The sequence below is a fragment of the Ranitomeya variabilis genome, chromosome 4 (genome assembly GCF_051348905.1).
Source record: "Ranitomeya variabilis isolate aRanVar5 chromosome 4, aRanVar5.hap1, whole genome shotgun sequence".
Taxonomy (NCBI): Eukaryota; Metazoa; Chordata; class Amphibia; order Anura; family Dendrobatidae; genus Ranitomeya; species Ranitomeya variabilis.
Genome location: NC_135235.1, coordinates 721,410,797 through 721,435,318, shown reverse-complemented (window position 1 = coordinate 721,435,318; position 24,522 = coordinate 721,410,797). Strand labels below are relative to the sequence as shown.

Here is a 24,522-nt window from a genome sequence, read left to right as displayed (position 1 = left end):
TCTATGTGGAGTGCGGCTCTGCGGGTGGAGGTCGGTGCTGTAGGCTCCATTATTCTCTATGTGGAGTGCGGCTCTGCGGATGGAGGTCGGTGCTGGAGGCTCCATTATTCTCTATGTGGAGTGCGGCTCTGCGGGTGGAGGTAGGTGCTGGAGGCTCCATTATTCTCTATGTGGAGTGCGGGTGGAGGTCGGTGCTGGAGGCTCCATTATTCTCTATGGGGAGTGCGGCTTTGTGGGTGGAGGTCGGTGCTGGAGGCCCCATTATTCTCTATGTGGAGTGCGGGTGGAGGTCGGTGCTGGAGGCTCCATTATTCTCTATGGGGAGTGCGGCTTTGTGGGTGGAGGTCGGTGCTGGAGGCTCCATTATTCTCTATGTGGTGTGTGGCTCTGCGGGTGGAGGTCGGTGCTGGAGGCCCCATTATTCTCTTTGGGGAGTGCGGCTTTGTGGGTGGAGGTCGGTGCTGGAGGCTCCATTATTCTCTATGTGGAGTGCGGCTCTGCGGGTGGAGGTCGGTGCTGGAGGCCCCATTATTCTCTTTGGGGAGTGCGGCTCTGCGGGTGGAGGTTGGTGCTGGAGGCTCCATTATTCTCTATGTGGAGTGCGGCTTTGCGGATGGAGGTCGGTGCTGGAGGCTCCATTATTCTCTATGTGGAGTGCAGCTCTGCGGGTGGAGGTCAGTGCTGGAGGCTCCATTATTCTCTATGTGGAGTGCGGGTGGAGGTCGGTGCTGGAGGCTCCATTATTCTCTATGTGGAGTGCGGCTCTGCGGGTGGAGGTCGGTGCTGGAGGCTCCATTATTCTCTATGTGGAGTGCGGCTCTGCGGGTGGAGGTCGGTGCTGGAGGCTCCATTATTCTCTATGTGGAGTGCGGCTCTGCGGGTGGAGGTCGGTGCTGGAGGCTCCATTATTCTCTATGTGGAGTGCTGCTCTGTGGGTGGAGGGATGTGGAGATTCCCCATTACTGGGGGCATCTAGTGGGTTTGGATCAGGGAGAACCTTCTGAGTGGCCCCGTAGCCAGGTAACCCTGATTACACTATGGTGGCGCCCCCCTCAGGCCGGAGTCACTCCAGTGTATGGCATCGGATGTGAGATACTGATGCCCTCGGCTCCTGCTCTGCTGTGATCTAGGTGTCAGTGCTCGGTGCTCTGATTCTCTCACATGACGGGATCGGAGCACAGCTGTAACTTCTCCATCTCCTCTGCTGCCGGTGTTGGTGTATGTCGCACTGCACTCAGGTGACACCGTAGACTTGTATGGGGGCGAGTGAGCCGAGTCTCTCTGACAATCTTAGATCCTCGCTGCCCTATAGAGTAACACGGGGCCGAGTTCTGTGTGAGGTTTTATCCCATACCCCTCGGTCGTGTTATACAGTGATGTGACTCCGGCCTAGTAGTGGATGTAGGAGAACCTCAGCAGGCGACCGAGCTGTTACTGAAAATAATCTCTATACAGAGACCAGCACTGATATTACCGCCATATGGTGACATATAGTGATAGATCTCAGCCCGCATGGTGACTTACAGCTGACATCTTTTCCAGCTGATAAAAAAGGCTTTACTTTATTCCAGAATGGTATACAATTACATGGCACCCAAATAACGCAGCAATGCGTTTCAACCACAAACTGTGTTCTTTGTCAAAGCGGCAACACATACAACTGACCGGCAGTTTATACATTGGCAAATAAAGCTCACCCACCAGAAAGTCATGTGATCTAAAACTGTCGAGAAATGTTAAATGAACCTGCACATAATGCCTGGAAGCCTGTGACATGGCACGAAACAATCAGCATTACTATAACTATCGGTCAAATGCTCAGAAACACGTTTTTTAAGGTTTCTGATATTACCCATAGTCTGGGCTCTTTTAGCAACAACCGCACAACCAGGATTTAAGATTTTAGACAGGACATTATCCTCCTCCAATATAGGAAGGTATTTCTAGAATATTCTCTTAATGTCCATAAATTGAGGACTATATTGTAGTGAGAGAACAGGTTTGTTGTCCCTTTTTTATTTAATATGAAGTATTGTCCAGTAAATCGGAACAATTTTTTTCCACAATTTTCTTAGCACTATTTACCATTCATGTAGGATAACCCCTATTTTTTTTAGTTTGCTCTCACAATCAGAAATTGCCATCATCACCCCTTAAATTGCCATCATCGCTACAATTTTGTTTAATATGGGAAAACTCACCCACTGCTATTGATCTTACTGTAGGCTTGGGGTGACAACTGGATGCATGCAATATGCTCTTTCCAGATAAAGGTTTAGAATATGTAAAAGTGGTAATTTTGTTGACTGAACCCACCAATTGTAGATCTAAAAAAGAGATAGATGATTTGTGAGAAACTGATGTAAAGGACAAACCAAAAGGATTACTGTTAATATACTGCACTAATTCAGGTATTGGGGACATATCACCCCTCCAAATGAATAGGAGGTCGTCAATAAACCTCCCGTACCAAAAAAGATTGGAAATGACTGCGCTATTACGGAAAATAATCTCTATACAGAGACCAGCACTGATATTACCGCCATATGGTGACCATATAGTGATAGATCTCAGCCCTGCAGAACATATAGGAGATTACAGCACAGTTATAAATGGTGAGTTACAGCTGACGTCTTTTCCATCTGGCCCAGACTGACACGACCACTTCTTTAGCCAGAACTCATCTGCAGAGATTACAGACACATTTCACTTCTCACATTTCCAGCCGTCCCCATCTATTCCCAGCCCAAAGAACCTCCTAATCCTTCCAATACCCCAGTACTGAGCTGCTGCTGCCGTATGTGTCCCTATTACTGCGCCTACTATGTGGTACTGTGTGCCCTCTAGATCAGGCCTGGGAAAAGTGCGGCCCACATCCCTGGGCTGGAAATCAGAGGTCCACGGGCCGCACGGTGCCTGCCCGCTCGCTGTCTCCATGTGCGGCCACTTCCTCCACCAATCAGCGTGTGAGCGGAGGCAGGGAGAGAAGCAGTGCGCCAGGGAACGGGACCGAGGTGAGTATGGTTTTTTTTTTTTTTTTTTTCTCGTGTATGGGTTGTTTGGGTGGGCATGGGGAAGCTATGGGGGTGCGACGTGGCGCTGCACACATGGGGCGACATGGCGCTGCACACATGGGGGGGTTTTCATGTGGCACATGGTGCTGCATATGGAGGTGACATGCTTCACATGGGGAGGCTATGGGGGAGACATGCAGTGTGTATATAGGGAGGCTGTGTGGGGGCTCATGCAGTATATAGGGAGGCTGTGTGGGGGCTCATGCAGTATATAGGGAGGCTGTGCGGGGCTCATGCCGCATATGGGGGAAGCTGTGCGGGGCTCATGCCGCATATGGGGGAGGCTGTGTGGGGCTCATGCCGCATATAAGGGGCTGTTGGGGGGGCTCATACGATATATAATGTGATGTCAGCATTCTTAATTCTGCTCAATATTAAATTATACAATGAATATTAATAAAATTATCAATATAATATCAGTATTAATATTGATTAATAATGAATAATTAATTTCGGCCTATTGGTTCGGCCCTTCACAATGGTCAGTCTCTCATGTGCACCTTCCCCGGGGGAAATTAATTGCCCACCCCTGCTCTAGATGGTAAAACAGATCTTTAGAATATAGTAATGCCCTCTTCTCACGTAGAAAGTAATAATGTTCCCTGTGTGCCCCTCTGACACTCACAATAACCAGAGTGCCCCTATAACAATAAGCGCCCACTTACCATTTAATAATGTCCCGAGTCTCCCCCCCGTTCAGCTCCCCTCTCCACAGTATGATGCTCTTAGGCTGGCTTCACATTTGCGTCTGTGCGCGCAGCATTTCATCTGCATAGATCCGCATGTCATGCGTACATATATTTAACATGGTGTACACAAGGACATGCGTTTACATGCGCTTGAGTACGCATGCGTAGTTTCGCGGTGTGCAGCAGGGCGCGGTGAACGCAACATGTTGCCTTTTTGGAGGCGACAAATATTGCGCAATCATCCGCATATGGACGATTGCAGATGATTGCGTAAAAAAAAAAACCCATTACAGTCTATGGGAACGCATTGGTACGGAAGAACATGCATACGTATGCGTTCGAAACGCAATGCGTACTTCACACTAATCATGTCCAGGAAACTGTTCCCACCTGCAAAATCACTGATGTATAAAAGGGGGTGTGGAGACAGGTAGTCCATTACTCTCAAGACTGCACGGAAGCACAAGAATCTGGACAGAAGCACAAGACTGGTTCTCTCCTGGTGCTGCCATCTATCCTGGTGCTGCTGTCTCTGGTGCTACTATCTCTCCTGGTGCTGGCGTCTCTCCTGGTGCTGTTGTCTCTGTTGCTGCAGTCCTGGTGAAGACAACAGTGGCTATGCAAGTATAGAACCTTTCAAAATGTCTGTCTCTCAATTTTTGTTTTTCTGTTCCTTTAGACTGGTTGTCTCCTGGTGCTGGCGTCTCTCCTTGTGCTGCCATCTGTCCTGGTACTGCTGTCTCTGGTGCTGGCGTCTCCTGGTGCTGCTGTCCTGATGAGGACAACACTGGCTATGTATGTATAGAACCTTTGAAAATGTCTGTCTCTCAATTTTTTTTTTGTTTGTTTCTTTAGACTGGTTGTCTCCTGGTGCTGCCATCTGTCTCTGGTGCTGCCGTCTGTCCTTGTCCTGTGCTGACTGCTGTGCTGTTGGACTACTGGCTATAATGTAAGTAGTGGTGTCCATTTTTTTTTTTTGGGGGGGGGGGCTACATTGTGTTTGGCTCTTAACAAGTTTAAATTTTCTTTTAGTTTTTTTTTTTTTTTTTTTTTCTGTAGTGTTTCACTTGCCTGCTGCCTGCTCTTCAGCTATGTCTTCAAGTGAAGAAGTGACTGCTTCCCAGGGTAGACATGACACCGATAATGTAATCACATTTGCTATACTGATTGGTATGTGTTGACTGGCAATACTATACCTGTGTTAAATCATGTAATTTCTTTACGTGTATCTTCCACTGATGAAGAGCAGGAGCAGTCGAGAGGAAAAGAATCTTCACAGGGTCGTCGGGCTCATGTGTCTCAGGAGGAGCGACGTGGTGTAAGTATTCTTTTCATCAGAGTTGTAATTGATTTTTTATTCATTTTTACTTAAGATTATTTTGTTTTATTGGATCTATAGGTTCCACAACGGGAAGGAGCCAAACAGGACATTGAAAATGAGCAACTAATTCACCTTGTGCAAGAGCGAGTGCCGTTATGGGACACCCGTGATCATCAGCACTCCGACATTGCTGTGATTCGTCAACTCTGGGAAGAAGTGGCCAGATCGCTGCTGCATGATTGGGGCCGTGCCACGCCGAGTACGGCTGGTTTCACACGTCAGTGGCTCCGGTAAGTGTAGTGACCGTTTTCTCACGTACCGGAGACACTGACACACGTAGACCCATTCAAATGAATGGGTCTATGCACATGCCTGCGTGTTTTCACGGACCGTGTGTCCGTGTTGAAAACACGTAGACATGTCCGTTTTTCTCCGGCAGCATGGTCCGCAAAGCTTCGAGCACACGGAGAACAGTGTGCTCTCTCCTCCGTGTGCACGTACTGCGGTAGGAGAGACAGCGCTACAGTATGCGCTGTCACCTGCGTGTGGTGCTGAAGATGGCATTCACCCCTTCTGTCCTGCTCGGCTGAAAGCAGCGCTAGCAGTAGAGAAGGGATGAAAGATCAAAGTTTTTTTTTTGTTTGTTTAAATTAAAGTTTGGGGTCGCCTGCCACCCCACCCCCCGCGTGCCCGCCCGCTTGAAGAGAAATACATCACCTTAATGAGCGGTACTACGTGACCGCTCACACAGGACGAGCTGCAGGGGCTGAGAGCAGGCATCGCGGGAGTTGTGTGAGTATTTCTCTTCAAGCCGGCGGGCACACGGGGGGTGGGGGGGAATTGGCGGGAGGTGACCCCAAAGTTTAATTTAAACAAAAAAAACCTTGATCTTTCATCCCTTCTCTCCTGCTAGCGCTGCTTTCAGCCGAGCAGGAGAGAAGGGATGAATGCCGGCTTCAGCACCACACGCAGGGGACAGCGCCTACTGTAGCGCTGTCTCTCTTGCGGCAGTCCGTGTGGTCCTCAGGCGGCACACGGCTGCCGCACGTGTGCCACACTGATGTGCCACATGAGCACACGTACACAGATCTTTCCGGTACTGATTTTTCCGGTACCGTAAATGTCTGGACGTGTGAGACTGGCCTACCAGAAATGATCTTGGTAAGTATTGCAATGTGGTGTGACGCGCCAGTGAAAATGTAAATGTAGGTGCATTGTTTTACAAATAATTTTTTCCTTTTTTTCCCCCCTTCATAGTAAAGAGAATAAGAGTGCGTTGACGCTCGATGAAGGATCGCTTCAACAAGTACATGAGACAGGAGAACCAGGTTAAAAGTGTGTATGCAAAGGAAAAAAGTGAAGGGGGAAAAAATTCAGCTCACCAGTTTGAAGCCGAAGTCCTTGTGTGCAAGTTTGCTCAGGAACAAAAGTCTTGATTGATTCAGAATGAAATTCATGCAAGGAGGTGCCTGGATCAGAGGCGTTGTCCACAACAGGAAAAAAAAAAAAGGAGGAAGTAAATCTCCAGTGTGAAACTTGGTTAAAATTTCAATTTTATTTAGACAAATCCATTAAAATCCTTGTTTCATAGTGGTATAGCAAATGATGGGGTACATGATACGAAAAAAAATCACAGAGAAAAAAGCAGAGATGATTACCTGCTGAAGCCTCCAAACAAATGCACTAGCAGGGCGCATCGGACCCGATTAATGATGGCAAGAACACAGGTGCAAAAAATACCGATGAAACAACCACTTTCAATCCAGTATTGGCTGTTTGGCATTAGTGCACAAAAAGATAAGCGATAATAGTCTGTATGTGGCATTGTTCACACAGGCAATGCAGAGCATCTGGTTTACAGCCTATTACTAACGCACATACAGGCGGGCTGCCCAGTGCTACCAAATGCATGCTGTGTGAATAGAGGCCTACAGTTTACAGAGCCATCTTGGTCTGACTGCGCCCCGCAAGATAAAGTGCAAAACAAAAAAAAACACATATCAATGTATGTAAGGTATTAGTTTATATTGGGGCCTCAATACATAAGCTGGCAAACCGTGTCAAGGGTCCTTACATTTTGCCAGTCCTAATGCTAAACATTGAGTAAAAGCTCACAGACCCAAAAAGAGGACTTAAAAATCCTCCAAAAATTGAAAAAAATCACAGAGAAAAAAGCAGAGATGATTACCTGCTAAAGCCTCCAAACAAATGCACTAGCAGGGCGCATCGGACCCGATTAATGATGGCAAAAACACAGGTGCAAAAAAATACCGATGAAACAACCACTTTCAATCCAGTATTGGCTATTTGGCATTAGTGCACAAAAAGATAAGCGATAATAGTCTGTATGTGGCATTTTTCACACAGGCAATGCAGAGCATCTGGTTTATAGCTGGAACATCGGGTCCGATGCGCCCTGCTAGTGCATTTGTTTGGAGGCTTCAGCAGGTAATCATCTCTGCTTTTTTCTCTGTGATTTTTTTTTCAATTTTTGGAGGATTTTTAAGTCCTCTTTTTGTGTCTGTGAGCTGGTACATGATAAAACCAACGCGTTTCGACCTGTTAAGGTCTTAATCATGGTTAAAAGTGGTGCTGCTCAAAGGATACTCGGAAAATACAAATACCACCGAAACCTTGCTTTTCTGATGCCTGCGCTTGCTATGCGAATGTGAGTATCTTTTGGGTTGTCTTGCTATTATTTAACCTCTTTTAGGTGTTTTACTAATGTTTTTCTTTTTTTTTTTTTTTTTACCACAGAACCTGGTGCAGCTTTACACAACCTGGATCGCCTTCTGTTGAAGCGGACCCTCATTGAGCAGTCAACGAACAGGCACAATCCAAATCATCCACCAGCGATGTAGTAACCTGTCAGGCCTCTCTGGCTGAGGAACAAGCAGCCGCCGGTCCATCAGATTTTCCACTCTCCTGGCCCTCTGCCGCTGCTTTTTGTTGGGTCTTCTCATCAGTGGCAGAGGGGCTGGGAGAGGTTACTCATGCCCGAGCTTATACACTTAAGCTCGGTCTTCCAGGATGGGATTAAGGTGCTTGGTGACTGAAGAGTGGGTTCACCCATGTGAACCCACTTATACAGGATGTCAACAAATGCCTTGACTGCCTGGAAGCCGACCTTGAGAGACCGGCGCAACATTTTTTTTTTTTTCTTCAATAGAGTGGGAAGTGTCGGAAAACCTTATGCCTCAATTCCCGATCAACGTCATGCAGGCCTGCCATGCTGCTTACAGCCACGCATTGCAACAGCAGCAGCAGTCCCAAAGCTACAATTCACAGGCCGGAGGATATTACCAGCAGCCGAACATCTACTTTCAAACTCCCACAGTACCGAACTATCCACCACCATTGCCTCCATTTCGCAGATCCACCACGCTGCCGACTTCATCATCCCTGCAGCCAGCAGCATCCACCACGCTGCCAAGTTCTGCACCCCTGCAGCATCCACCACGCTACTAAGCTCAGCACCCCTGCAGCCAGCAGCATCCACCACGCTGTCCAGAACAGCACCACGCCAGAAGACTGCTACAGAGTCCACCACTCCCACTCAGCCAAGAAAGCAAAGGTCCAAAACTAAAAACATTCCCACCAGGATGAAGACCTGGAGTCAAAAACCCTGCTAAAATTGGACCCACCACCTCCACCCTCACCTACCAATGTGTCTCTGTTGTCAAATGTGTCACTACCTTCCCTTGTGTCTGTCCCTTCCGGTTTGTCTATCCATTCCCATGATTCCACTGTGTTGTCTACTCCCAATGTGTTCCGTCCCATCCATTATCCACTCCTTCAATTTGTTGCCCCTTCCCCTGTAACCCTTTCCTCAACAATCTACCACCCAATCCTCACAGCTCCACACCCCCAAGGTCCACCACATCTCACCCTCAGATAGACCCTGATCCTAAACACCGTTATTTTTTTGTTAAATAAATGTTTAATTTTTTTGCTCAATATCTGTGTTTTCTTTGTCTCCAAGTGCCGCCGTCACAAACACACACGTGTGTATTGTATTATTGAGGGAACTTGTAATGGGTCTTTTACTACAGGTATTCTTTTATTTAATTTAGCAAACATTATAGGTACATTTAAACATTACAGGTACCTTTTTTGCATTACAGGTACATACTTAACGGCTTAAACCATTCCGTCTAGCCATGCCACACGTCCATTATCAGAAATAAAGTATGCAGCAAACTTATCCCTCATCTGGGCATCTTCCACTGTAGTCCACAGAGGGTGATCTTGGTAATCATGCAATGTAACAGGTTCCTCAGGTTCTAAGTTGGGTCGCTATTTTGCCAGGATGTAATTGTGCATAGCAACAGATGCTTTCACAACCTCATCAATTGTCTCAATTTTTAGATTTATGGCTGTTCCCAAAATGCGCCATTTAGATACCAGCAAGCCAAAGGCACACTCCACAGTTCTTCGTTCCTTGTCAGTTGGTAATTGAAAATCCATTTGGTTTGATTCAAGTCCCTACTTGATAAAGGTTTTAGGAGGTTGCCACACATTTGAAAGGCCTCATCCCCAACCACGGCATTGACGGGCCTTCTGTGTTGGGAAGAGGTTGTGGCTGTGAAAAATGAAAATTATTATGATACAAACATTGGCCCATGTCAGAGTTTTTGAAAGTCTTGAGATTCATTTCCTTGTCCATGGTGACAAATCGATATTCAGCATCTGCAATCGCCATGAGAACAATAGAAAAGTACATCTCAGTCACCTACCTCACTGTTATGAACTGATGTGTCCACTTGGGACAATGAGCTGCTGCAGACCGTCCTCTGCTATCTTGGAAGATCTGTGATTAGAACAGTGCAGCCACGTGAACGATGCACTACCATCCGGGGAGCGTCCTCCCGTAGTGCTGAAAACCCCACCAGTCTCGCCGCTGTAGTGTCCGGCAGGCAGCTACGGCCGATAGCGCCGCCGTGCAGTGGCGTGGTGAGCGGGGGGCGTGGCTTACTAGGTGACGTCACCAGTCCGTATGACGGACACTAACAGGGGCCAATCCCGACGCGTTTCGAGGGTGCCGACCCTCTTTCTCAAGAGAAAGAGGGTCGGCACCCTCGAAACGCGTCGGGATTGGCCCCTGTTAGTGTCCGTCATACGGACTGGTGACATCACCTAGTAAGCCACGCCCCCCGCTCACCACGCCACTGCACGGCGGCGCTATCGGCCGTAGCTGCCTGCCGGACACTACAGCGGCGAGACTGGTGGGGTTTTCAGCACTACGGGAGGACGCTCCCCGGATGGTAGTGCATCGTTCACGTGGCTGCACTGTTCTAATCACAGATCTTCCAAGATAGCAGAGGACGGTCTGCAGCAGCTCATTGTCCCAAGTGGACACATCAGTTCATAACAGTGAGGTAGGTGACTGAGATGTATTCCTAGTCACAGTTCCTCCTGCTAGCGCAGCACCTGTTTGTTGATTTTATTCTAATTTTAATATTGGGTGGCAGGGTTGCACACTACGTGCCAAGGTGCTTGCAGCTGAAGGTTCAGGCCAATACATAGCGCCAGTGTGTTACTTTACAACAATAGAAAAGTATTTTTTGTAATTAAAATACTCAGTTTCACTTCCAGCAGGTTTCATAATCCGAATGTGTTTGCCATCCACAGCCCCACACAGTTAAGAAAATTACAAATGTCATTCAATTTTTCAGCATTTTTAAGCCAGAGTTCAGTTGTGGGTTGTGGGAGGAATTCTTGATGCAGAACGGTAGCCAGGAATCTGCCGAACAGAAAGTGGAAATAAAAAAATTGAATACATGGGTTTTCTAACAATAATACTATGAACATGTGTTTATTTTTCACAATTGCATACCTAAGGGTCATCAGCAGACATTCCTCAGCAGGAATTGCTCTACGGAGTTGTGTGTCATGCCTGGTAATGGATCCTTGGACACGTTGCAGCAAGTCATCGAAACTCCGTTCAGACATCCTCGTGTAGTCAAAAAAAAAACTTCTGAGGGTTTGCACGCAGCTCGGTGCATAATAAGTGGTAGGCTCCACGTCTCTCTTAGAGTTCAGCGATGGGGTGTTGCCAGTAACAATGATGACATCTTCTCAGTATTTGTCTTCTTCTTGACAAGCAAAGGCAACCACTAATTTCAATTGTATATCCAGATTAGCATAGAAGCTCTCCGTGTCAAGATCCATCTTGCAGCAGGATACAGCAGCAAAAGATGAGGATTTCCTCACTCAGTGTGTCTATATAAATAGAAATCCCATGAGACATGCCCACTGGGAGTCTGATGTCACGAAAAAGCTACTGGAAAACATTGGAAATATCGAACGCATGCGCATGCAGCGTTTTTTCGTCGTCATACGTAAGATGATGCGGATAAAAAAAACGCTGCGTAAGCATGCGTTTTTCCATGCATTTGCACATGCGGATGATACGTTGCGGACTAAAACGCTAATGTGAACCTAGCCTTTTACACAGTATTATGTCCCCTCAGTTTATAGTACCCCTCGCAATATATTGACCCCTTAGTAGCCCCGAAACTGTTTGATGGCCCTAACACTGTATGATGGCCCCACACTGATGGCCCCCCTCACTGTATGATGGCCCCCATATAGCATAATGCACCCCATAGTCCTCCATACAGTATACTGCACTCCTCATAGGCCTCTGTATGGTATAATACTCTCCATAGGCCACCATAGAGTATAATGCACTCCTCATAGCCCTCCATATATTGTAATACACTCCTAATAGGCCTTCTTTTAGTATAGTGTAATCTCCATAGTCCTCCATATAGTATAATACACCCCTCATAGTTCTCCATATAGTATAATACACCCCTCATAGTCCTCCATATAGTATAATACACCCCTCATAGTCCTCCATATAGTATAATACACCCCTCATAGTTCTCCATATATTATAATAAACCCCTCATAGTTCTCCATATAGTATAATACACCCCTCATAGTCCTCCATATAGTATATTACACTCCTCATAGTCCTCCATATAGTGTAATGCACTCCCCAAAGTCCTCTATATCATATAGTGTAATGCACTCCCCATAGTCCTCCATATAGTGTAATGCACTCCCCATAGTCCTCCATATAGTATAATACACTCCCCATAGGCCTCCATATAGTATACTGCACAGTCCATAGTGCTCCATATAGTATGCAATCCACACATCCTCCATATACAGTAGTACAATATGTTCCCCATATTCCTCCATACAGTATAATTAACTCCCCATTGTCCTCCATGTAGTATACTGCATTCCTATACACCGCAATACAATTAACCATAGCATAGCTTCCGGTGTGCCTCTCAGAGCATGAGGACCAGGGTGACAGCCCCATCTGCCTCCTCCTCGGTGGCTGCAGTGCTGCTGGTTACGATGCTGAAATTGGTTTTGTATTTGTCTGGTTTCTTATTCAGGGTTGAAATTGGTTTCTTATTTGGCAGACAAAAATAAAAAGATTACAATAATAAAATACAATGCAGCGAGGTGCCCTGATGTGAATACACATAAAAACTGCTACAAAATGAAAAAACTGGCAAAAAAATGGCCAAAGTGTGCACCGAAGGGCATTATTGAAAGGATTAAATGACTTTGGGTCACTGATCTCACACAAGCATCGCTATGTATGTATTGGTGGTGTGAGATCAGTGGCCCAAAGTCATTTAACTCCTGTAAAACACTAAAGAAGTTGTCCGCTACTTGGCCAACTTCTCCTCATTCCCCTCGCTGAGCCGCAATTAAAAAATTAAAGCCTATACGTGCCTCCCGTCCCTGCACCGTTCCTGCATGTTCGGCATAGTTCTCCCAGGGCTCCCATGCTGTCCGAAAGCGGAGACAGTGACACCAGCGCTGATTGGGGACGTTACATAACAGCATGGGAGCCCTGGGAGAACTATGCCGAACATGCAGGAACGGTGCAGGGACAGGAGGCACTTATAGGCTTTAATTTTTTAATTGCGGCTCAGCGAGGGGAATGAGAAGAAGTTGGCCAAGTAGCGGACAACTTCTTTAGTGTTTTACAGGAGTTAAATGACTTTGGGCCACTGATCTCACACCACCAATACATACATAGCGATGCTTGTGTGAGATCAGTGACCCAAAGTCATTTAATCCTTTCAATAATGCCCTTCGGTGGTCCCCAATCAGCGCTGGTGTCACTGTCTCCGCTTTCGGACAAATTGAGCAAGAACCGGACTTCCTTTTCATGTTCCATTTGTCTAAAGGCAGAGACAGTGACGCCAGTGCTGATTGGGCGCCAGCAATCACTTGTCACAACACTGTATGAGAGTCTCGGGGAGAGCGAGTGCAGACACCATTGAAACGGGAGATGAGTATAGGGTTTATTATTATAATCGGGGCCAAACTAATCAAGAAGGGGTTGACCTATTGGACGCTGCCTCTGGCCCAGCCAAATAGACCTTCGTACATTTCAGGCCCAGAAACCATTATTAGGCATGCAAGTATCATAGTAAATAGGCCGCCCCATACTATCGAGTACTTTGGGTCGTAGGGCATTCAGCCGAACTCTGTCATATCTTCTTAGATGCCATGTTTGTTTTTGGCAGACAGCAGCAAGTGGTTAAACTGCCAGGGTTTCGTTGTAGCCACCCCTGTGCCATCCTAGGAGTGTAAATCTATGTTCTGGGCCCAAAAGAGTAAAACAAATGTTTATCGTGTCAAAAAAATAATTTTTTCATGTTTTTTTTTTTTTCCTGGTGTTTTTCCTGTAATATAGGTCAGCCTAAGGTCAGAAATAAATCCCATTAAACACTGTACTTGGAGACTTTGGGATCAGATAATTTCTGTCTGCGGTGTTTGTGCAAACAAAAAAGCTTTTATAAAAGCCTCAAACTTCAGTGTGTGACTCAGACATGAGATCTAACGTGATAGACCTCGCCCTATCTTGATCTCCACATAGCTTTCCAACCGCACATTCAGCGTCTCCCACTCCCACACTACTTCCTCATCCCACCCACTCTCTGTTGAAGTCCCCCAAGGCTCTGTTCTAGGACCTTTACTCTTCTCAATCTATACACTTGGCATGGGACAACTCTAAAGTTCTATAGCTTCCGTTTCCATCTATATGCTGATCACACTCAGATCTACATCTCTGGCCCAGATACCACCTCTCTGCTGTCCTGAATCCCAAAGTGTCTATCAGCCATATCCTCCTTCTTCTCCTCTCGCTTCCTCAAACTGTGTGGACAAATCTGAACTCATCATTAGTGATGAGCGAATATACCGTATATACTCGAGTATAAGCCGACCCGAGTATAAGCCGACCCCCCTAATTTTGCCACAAAAAACTGGGAAAACTTATTGACTCGAGTATAAGCCTAGGTGGAAAATGCAGCAGCTACCGGTGAATTTCAAAAATAAAAATAGATGCTCCAGACCGTCCATTATGGCCCCATAGCTGTGCCATATAGTGCTCTGCACCGTTCATTATTGCCCCATAGCTGTGCCATATAGTGCTCCGCACCATTATTGCCCCATAGCTGTGCCATACAGTGCTCTGCACCATTATTGCCCCATAGCTGTGCCATATAGTGCTCTGCACCGTTCATTATTGCCCCATAGCTGTGCCATACAGTGCTCTGCACCATTATTGCCCCATAGCTGTGCCATATAGTGCTCTGCACCATTATTGCCCCATAGCTGTGCCATACAGTGCTCTGCACCATTATTGCCCCATAGCTGTGCCAATATAGTGCTCTGCACCGTTCATAATTGCCCCATAGCTGTGCCATATAGTGCTCTGCACCATTGCCCCATAGCTGTGCCATACAGTGCTCTGCACCATTATTGCCCCATAGCTGTGCCATACAGTGCTCTGCACCGTCCATTATTGCCCCATAGCTGTGCCATATAGTGCTCTGCACCGTTCATTATTGCCCCATAGCTGTGCCATACAGTGCTCTGCACCATTATTGCCCCATAGCTGTGCCATATAGTGCTCTGCACCATTATTGCCCCATAGCTGTGCCATACAGTGCTCTGCACCATTATTGCCCCATAGCTGTGCCATACAGTGCTCTGCACCGTTCATAATTGCCCCATAGCTGTGCCATATAGTGCTCTGCACCGTTCATTATTGCCCCATAGCTGTGCCATACAGTGCTCTGCACCATTATTGCCCCATAGCTGTGCCATATAGTGCTCTGCACCATTATTGCCCCATAGCTGTGCCATACAGTGCTCTGCACCATTATTGCCCCATAGCTGTGCCATATAGTGCTCTGCACCATTATTGCCCCATAGCTGTGCCATACAGTGCTCTGCACCATTGCCCCATAGCTGTGCCATACAGTGCTCTGCACCATTATTGCCCCATAGCTGTGCCATACAGTGCTCTGCACCGTCCATTATTGCCCCATAGCTGTGCCATATAGTGCTCTGCACCGTTCATTATTGCCCCATAGCTGTGCCATACAGTGCTCTGCACCATTATTGCCCCATAGCTGTGCCATATAGTGCTCTGCACCATTATTGCCCCATAGCTGTGCCATATAGTGCTCTGCACCGTTATTGCCCCATAGCTGTGCCATATAGTGCTCTGCACCATTATTGCCCCATAGCTGTGCCATACAGTGCTCTGCACCATTGCCCCATAGCTGTGCCATATAGTGCTCTGCACCATTATTGCCCCATAGCTGCACCATACAGTGCTCTGCACCGTCCATTATTGCCCCATAGCTGTGCTGCTGCTGCTGCAATAAAAATAATAAAACACATACTCACCTGTCTTGCTTGCAGCTCCTCGGCGCCATCTTCCCGGCGTCTCTCTGCACTGACTGATCAGGCAGAGGGCGGCGCGCACAATATGTGCGTCATCGCGCCCTCTGACCTGCACAGTCAGTGCGGAGAGACGCGGGGAAGATGGAGACAGCGCCCGGCGTGTGGAACGCGGACAGGTGAATATGCGATACTTACCTGCTCCCGGCGTCCCTGGCTCCTTCCCCCGGACAGCTGGTCTTCGGTGCCGCAGCCTCTTCCTCTGTCAGCGGTCACCGGCACCGCTGATTAGAGAAATGAATTATGCGGCTCCGCCCCTATGGGAGGTGGAGCAGCCTATTCATTTCTCTAATGAGCGGTCCCACGTGACCGCTGACAGAGGAAGAGGCTGCGGCACCCGGAGACCGTGGGACGGGCAGGGGGAGCGTCAGGATCGCCGGGACTAGGTAAGTATACCTCAGCGCCCTCTCCCCCCTCACCCGCCGACCCCACCGCCGACCGTGACTCGAGTATAAGCCGAGGGGGCACTTTCAGCCCAAAAATTTGGGCTGAAAATCTCGGCTTATACTCGAGTATATACGGTACTCGTTATTTGAGATTTCCCAAGCACGCTCGTATGTCCTCCGAGTATATTTTAGTGCTCGGAGATTTAGTTTTCATCGCCACAGCTGAATGATTTACATCTGTTAGCCAGCATAAGTACATGTGGGGGTTGCCTGGTTGCTAGGTAATCCCCACATGTAATCAAGCTGGCTAAGAGATGTAAATCATTCAGCTGCGGTGATGAAAACTAAATCTCCGAGCACTAAAAAAATACTCGGAGGACACCCGAGCGTGCTCAGAAAATCTCAAGTAACGAGTATATTCGCTCATCACTACTCATCATCTTTCCTCCATCTCACAGATTTCTTTACCTGACCTATCTATCAAAATTAACGATATCACGCTTTCCCCATACCTGATGTCTGCTGCCTCAGAGTAACCCTTGACTGCCCTGTCCTTCAAACAGCACATCCAAGCTCTTTCCACCTCCTGTCGCATTCAGCTCAAAAGTATCTCCAGAATCCGTGCTTTCCTCAACCAACAACCTACTAAAATTCTTGTACATTCCTCATCATCTCCCGCCTCAACTACTGAAATCTCCCTGCTAACACCTTTGCACCTCTCCATTCCATCCTTAACTCTGCTGTCCGACTAATTTATCTCTTTCCTCGCTACTCCTCCACTTCCCCCTTCTGCAAATCTCTTCACTGGCTCCCATTCCCTCAGCGTATCCAGTTCAAATTACTAATACTGACCTACAAAGAAATCCATATCCTGTTTCCTCCATAGATCTCTGAACTAGTCTCCCGACATCTTCCCTCACGTAATCTCCGGTCCTCCCAAGACCTCCTTCTCTCCTCCACACTTATTCGCTCCTCACCCAACAGCCTCCAAAACTTCTCCCGAATATTCCCCATCCTCTGGAATTCTTTGCCCCAACACGTCCGACTATCAACCACATTTGGATCCTTCAGACGGAACCTGAAAACCCACCTCTTCAGGAAAGCTTACAGCTTGCAATGACCCCCCTGTCTCCTCATCACTACCTGGGCTACAGCCTCACCAACACCAGAGCTGCTGCAACCATCAACCTAGTGTCTCCTTCTCCACCATGCTGTAGAATGTAAGCCCGCAAGGGCAGGGTCCTCGCCCCTCTGTATCAGTCTGTGATTGTTGGTTTGCTTACTGTAAGCGATATCTGTAATTTGTATGTAACCCCTTCTCATATACAGCACCATGGACTCAATGGTGCTATATAAATAAATAATAATAAATAGAAGATTACAGTGCGGGAAAGATGGGAAACATTCATATAGATGGCCGGTGGTGATGGAGTCAGTGACGGACTCTGGCCAAATCTGTTTCTAGAGCCGTAGTAGAAGATGAAGATGTCGTCCTCATCATGAAGTAGTTATTTCCCATGTCACGTGTAATGAATATCTCCTGCAGTATTGCTAATGCCGATTCCATTGTCAGTAAATGAGACTAGAATTAGCGTTATGGAAGATGAGTCTGTGAGAAACGTATTCAGCTGCCGACTCCGAGGAAGAAACTGCTTGTTATCTGTGGCCTAAAACATATAGGTTTTATTAGTAGATGTAAAGAAGAAAACTAAATACTGTAATTGTATTATTACACAGGATTTTTATGACGTTACATCGGCTCATCTTCTTCTCATTCAGGTCTCTACAATATCAGATCCTCTCAGTGAAGACCTTTTTTATATAAGAGAATTTTCCTGATTTACCCATCAAAGATGGATATAGACAGAGACAAGATGGCGGAGATGATATTACACCTCACCCTAGAAATCCTCTTCCGGCTTACTGGGGAGGTGAGAGATTCTGATGACGTCACATTACATCATTCTTATCTATGAAAATAACAGATGGGCAGAACTGGAGAGGTGAGGACTCAGGAAATGTCTATAGTGAAATTTATGAATGTCTCTCCATGTCCAGGATTACACAATAGTGAAGAAGACCTCTAGTGAGCGCTGTCAGGAACCTGTGTCTGAGGGATGGGGAAGACCCCTGAGCCCAATCACGGTGCTTCCACCTCACCCCCTGATACAGGAGGACATCAATGACCAGAAGATCCTAAAACTCACCTACAAGATGATTGAGCTGCTGACTGGAGAGGTGACACTGCTGCAAATGCTGGGACAATATACAGTAACACTATGAAGGGTGAAGGGATTGGGTTATGATGGTATCATTGTATGTGACAGGTTCCTATAAGGTGTCAGGATGTCGCCGTCTATTTCTCCATGGAGGAGTGGGAGTATTTAGCAGGACATAAAGATGTGTATAAGGAAGTCATGATGGAGGTTCCCCAGGCCCTCACATCACCAGGTAATAGACAAGACTAAATACACACGGCCTATAATTATCTGTATGTAAAGAATTAATTCAGTGCCTGTATGTGTTTCCTCCAGTTCTATCCAGTAAGATGAGAGCACCAGAGAGATGTCCCCATCCTCTTTTTACACAGGACTGTAAGCGAGAAGATCCCAATGTTCCTCAGGATCATCAGGTAGATGGAGATAAGGTGTCATGAGATCTCCCCTATTATATGTAGATGGCTGTGAAGCTCTTGTGCTCAGTCTTGTTTTATTCACCAGTATTATATGTTTTATAATTGTGTAATGAGAATGGTGCAGATGGCATGCAGGGCTGCCACCAGGAATTTCAGGGCCCCATACTGGCAAAACTTTCGGGCCCCCTTGGGACTCTGCCCAGGCTACACCCCCAGCTCCATTTCCAACTCTCGAACCTTCCATAGTCTCACTGCTCACTCATAGAAAAAATCCACATCTGTATCTGTATAATGCATCCCATAGTCATATGTAGTTGAATAATGCAGGCCCATAGCAGTACAATGCATCCCCTTAGGCGCATAATGCACCTCATAGTATAATGCACCCCCATAGTGGTAGAATGTACTCCATAGTATAATGCAGCTGCATAGTAGTATAATGCACCTCATAGTATAATGCAGCCCTGTAGTATAATGCACTCCCATAGTGGTATAATGCACTCCATAATATAATACAGCCCCATAATAGTATAATGCACCCCCATAGTAGTATAATGCAGCCTCTTACTGTAGCTTAAAAAAAAAAAAAAAAAAGTTTATCCTTACCTGGCTGAGGTCCAGCGGTGTCCTCCACCTGATACATCTTAGGCACATACCATCATATGAGAGTGACATTTCATGTCGGCAACATGTCCACTGACATCAGCTGCCAGCTTGTGATCTCCCGCAAGGCAATAGATTTTAACTTGCCGTGCGTCGTCAGTTGAGCCGCTGGGGCCCATAGAGGAGAGGCGGCCTGCTGGGGGTCTCCTCTGCTCACCAGGCCCTATTCGCCAGTAAGGGCAGTAATGCTCTGATGGCGGAACCAATGACAGGAATAGAGCTGATCGTAGATGTGACTCTCTTCTCCATCTGTGTGTGACTAATACTATGTTTGTTTCAGGGTGAAGATCTGACCCATATTAATACAACAGAGACATATGAGAGAGGTGATGAGCGGTGTAAAGAGGAGATGCCTACATATGACTACCCAGGTGAGTAGTGACCACTAAATGCAGAGAAGTCACAGATTCTTCTCAGTCATCGGCTGTGGATGCTTTATCGGTGGTGTAGTCCGGTCGTATTACAATCGTGTGATCACAATTTTGCCTTTAGATTTCAACATTCTCCCCCATCAAAACTTTGACACATCAGCTGTACACTGTTATAAAACAATTTCTTTGAATGTCTAATAGTTCTTCTTGAAACTGATCTGACATCTGACATTAGCCCTTACAATAGTTTAGCTTGAAAGAGCCACTGAGCCCCATACTCTAATTACCCCAGAGAGGTTTCACCACTAGTTACTCATTTATTACTGATGACGACTGTTGAGTTTAATCATTTCAGTAGATGTGTTATTGTCTATAGTCACAGTTTTTGACTACAGTAGTTACTGCTCAAATCCTCTGATTTAACCACTTCCTGCAGTCCATTTTTTGTTCCTAATCAGGGCCCAATTTTTCGAACCTGATGTGGGTCACTTTGTGGTGATAACTTTGAAATTCTTCACAAAGGATAATAGGAAACAAATGAACTTTACAAATTATTTTCCAACTTCTCTTGAATCTGACAATACCCTATATACAGTTGTACACTACTGTCTGGGCACATGGCAGGGTTAAGAAGCTATTTAGCTATTTGACTGCAGATCTTGCAGAAATAGTTTGCAGACACTATGTATTGGGGGCACTGTTTGTGGTCACCTGGCAGCTCAAGATGTCCACCATGAAAAGACTTGGCGCTATCTACTCCATTTTACAGATCCCAGGGATTGCCTTGTTCATCATACTTTAACCCATCTACATGGGTCTGTACCTTGACAGAGACCCCTAGGCTTTGGCCATGGTATTACTTTCTGTTCTGTGATGCGAGATATAGCAAGAATAATCAGGTAGCCGGGTCAGTACCAGGAGAGCAGAGAAAATACAAAATCAGAAGACACGAGTAGTCGGTAAGCGGGCTGAGGTCACAACAGGAAACAAATAAACAAGCCGGGAGCTGAGCACAGAGGAATTAACCAGAGAAGAAGGCTGTATCTGACAGCTTCCAGCAATATGCTTCGAACTTTAGTAGGGTGTGGTGCTTTCCCGCTGGCTGGAGCAGGGAGCTGGACAACACAAACCCATACTGCCAGCCTGGATGGTACTACAAATCCCAGGCACCCTAATCTTAATGGCAGGACAGAGCCTGCGTTGCCCAGAGCTTCTGGTTTTGATGTCTCTTCCATTACCAGTGCCGCCTGTAGAATGAATAAGGCCGTGCTTGGTAACAGAACAAGATTTCACAGGAGCGATCCCAGAGGAGATAGGACATACCATATGCAGAAGCCCTAATATGAGAAAATGGCAGAAAACCAGAGCTGTAGAAATCCCCATAAATTGACTTCATTTTGGAAATTATAACCCTCAGAGGATTAAAGTATTGGAATAGTGACTATATTGACCACAGTGCCACTTTCCAGAAATTAGCACGCATTGGATGTTGGAAAGTGAAAATTACAAATATGCCATTTTATTACCCAACACAGTGCCCAGATTGTGTTGCAGGAGACACACACATCGTAAATTAAGTGGGTTCTTCTCACTATAATAATGCCAACTACATGGATGCTAAATGTGGTTTGGGCACACTGCAAGGCTCAGAAGCGAGGGGAAGATTTGACTTTGGGAGATTGGATATTGCTGGATTGGTTTATGGAAGCCATGTTGCTTTTCAAGACCCTTTGAGCCAATTATAATGTAGAAACCTCTGTTTTTCACTTACAGATGATGGACCTGAGTGGGGACTTGTTTTTTTGTGAGATGAATAGGTTTATTGGTATAATTTTCGCCAACTTAACATTGTTTGGTGACTTTTTACTCTATATTTTGGAGGCAGAATGAACAAACAGTTGAACACCACGTTCTACTGGTTCATCCTATGAGGTTTTCTATTAGACTGTGAGCTGTCATTGTCTTAGTGAATAATTACGAATTTAATATAACTTGTCATGTTGTGGACAGTTTACTTAGAAATGTCAAAATATGTAAAATTCAAGGATTTATAATGAAAACTAATTGTTTTTATTTTTAACAGATGACTGCACCAGGAGGTCAGAGGGGCAGCTGACATCTTCAGTTTTTAAATCACATAATCTTGAGATCCCACAGGATACAATTGAAGTGAATGCCATTACTCCAGATATACCATCATCCCTTCACAACAAAGATCCATCGTCAGATCTTTTGAAACAGGTCCTGTCTTCTGATTCATTACCGACTACTAATGAAAATCAAAGTCACAAAATAAGCATTAAAAAACAAATTGCTCCTGAAGTAAATAAGCCATTTTCACTTTTAGAATATGGAGATGGTTTTCCCCTCAAAGAATCTTTTCTTAAGCATCCAAAAATTCACACAGCAGAGAATAGATTTTCTTGTTCCAAGTGTGGGAGATGTTTTAACCAGAAGTGCAATCTTGTTATACACCAAAGAACTCACGCAGGGGAAAGGCCTTTTTCATGTTCAGAATGTGGTAAATATAGTATGCACAAATCAAATTTTCTTAAGCATCAGAGAACTCACACAGGGGAGAAGCCATTTTCATGCTCAGAATGTGGGAAATGTTTTAATCTGAAAGCTCATCTTGATATCCACCAGAGAATCCACACAGGGGAGAAGCCTTTTTCATGTTCAGAATGTGGTAAATGTTTTACACACAAATCATATTTTGTTACGCATCAGAGAACTCACACAGGGGAGAAGCCATTTTCATGCTCAGAATGTGGAAAATGTTTTAATCTGAAAGCTCATCTTGAAATCCACCAGAGAATCCACACAGGGGAGAAGCCTTTTTCATGTTCAGAATGTGGTAAATGTTTTACACACAAATCATATTTTGTTACGCATCAGAGAACTCACACCGGGGAGAAGCCATTTTCATGTTCAGAATGTGAAAAATGTTTTAACCAGAAATCAGGTTTGGTTAAGCACCAGAGAACTCACACAGGTGAGCAGCCTTTTTCATGTTCAGAATGTGGTAAATGTTTTTCACACAAATCAAATTTTGTTACGCATCAGAGAACTCACACAGGGGAGAAGCCATTTTCATGCTCAGAATGTGGAAAATGTTTTAATCTGAAAGCTCATCTTGATATCCACCAGAGAATCCACACAGGGGAGAAGCCTTTTTCATGTTCAGAATGTGGTAAATGTTTTACACACAAATCATATTTTCTTACGCATCAGAGAACTCACACAGGGGAGAAGCCATTTTCATGTTCAGAATGTGAAAAATGTTTTAACCAGAAATCAGATTTGGTTAAGCACCAGAGAACTCACACAGGTGAGCATCCTTTTTCATGTTCAGAATGTGGGAAATGTTTTAATCGGAAAGGGCATCTTGATAGACATCAGGGAATCCACACAGGAGAGAAGCCATTTTCCTGTTCAGAGTGTGGGAAGTGTTTTAACCATAAATCAAGTCTTGTTAGTCACCAGAAAAGTCACACAGAGGAGAAGACATTTTCATGTTCAGAATGTGGGAAATGTTTTAATCGGAAAGGGCATCTTTATAGGCACCAGAGAATCCACACAGGAGAGAAGCCTTTTTCCTGTTCAGAATGTGGGAAATGTTTTAACCAGAATTCAAATTTGGTTAAGCACCAGAAAACCCACAGAGGGGAGAAGCCTTTTTCCTGTTCCTAATGTGGGAAATGTTGTACATGGAATTCAACTCTTTACTAAACATCAGAGAAGTTGCACAGGGGAGAAGCCTTTTCATGTTTAGAATGTTGGAAATATTGTAACCAAAAATTTTAACTTCTTAAAACAGTTGTCTACTGCTAGGACCACACATTGTTACTCCTTATGTTTGGCCTCTTTAAAACAAAAATACTCATACACAGCTCCCTTGCCAGCGCCAATTCAGTGATGCCAGGATTCATGTGAGGTTGTTACAGTACACAAGCCCTGCGCCAAATCAGTGCCAGCTTCACTGTCCCCACCTTCGGAAGTATTCAACATAAACAGGAAACCAGAGCTGCGGCTGCTCTATACTTCCCCCTATTGTTCGATTTGAAGTTGGGGACAGTTACATCAGCGCTGATTGGCCGCAGGGCTCACATGATGTGTCAGACTCACATGAGCTTCATGAACGCAAGTGCTGACACTGCTGGAACTGCATCGGCATGGAAGGTTTGAATAATTATTTTTATTTTAATAGGACCAAACATAAGGCTTGAGAAGGGATTGTGCATGTAGAGAACAACCCTTTTAAACATAAAAGTGTAAAGAATGAATTACATGAAAATTGTATTTTGTTGACTGTCAAAAATAGCTCTGACCTGGAGAAAATATATACAATGGGGAAAATAAGTATTGGATACTATACCGATTTTGCAAGTTTTTCTAGCTACAAAGAATGAAGTCTGTAATTTTTTTTTGGTACACTTCAACTGTAAAAGACAGAATATAAAAATATAAAACCAGGAAATAACATTGTATGATTTTTGCATAATTAAATTGCATTTTATTGCATGAAATGCCGTATTTTTTGGACTATAAAACGCACTGGACCATAAGACTCACCTAGGTTTTAA

General features: G+C 45.5%; 1 protein-coding gene across 1 annotated transcript; it reads left to right on the top strand.

The window, feature by feature from the left end:
• The first annotated feature begins 776 nt into the window (after positions 1-776).
• On the top strand, positions 777-24,522 carry LOC143766656 (uncharacterized). The gene is made up of 7 exons (XM_077254478.1): positions 777-886; positions 18,047-18,198; positions 18,326-18,505; positions 18,595-18,718; positions 18,802-18,899; positions 19,846-19,936; positions 22,020-24,522. The coding sequence occupies exons 2-7, from the start codon at positions 18,121-18,123 to the stop codon at positions 23,627-23,629; spliced, it is 2,181 nt and encodes a 726-aa protein (XP_077110593.1). The 5' UTR covers positions 777-886; positions 18,047-18,120; the 3' UTR covers positions 23,630-24,522.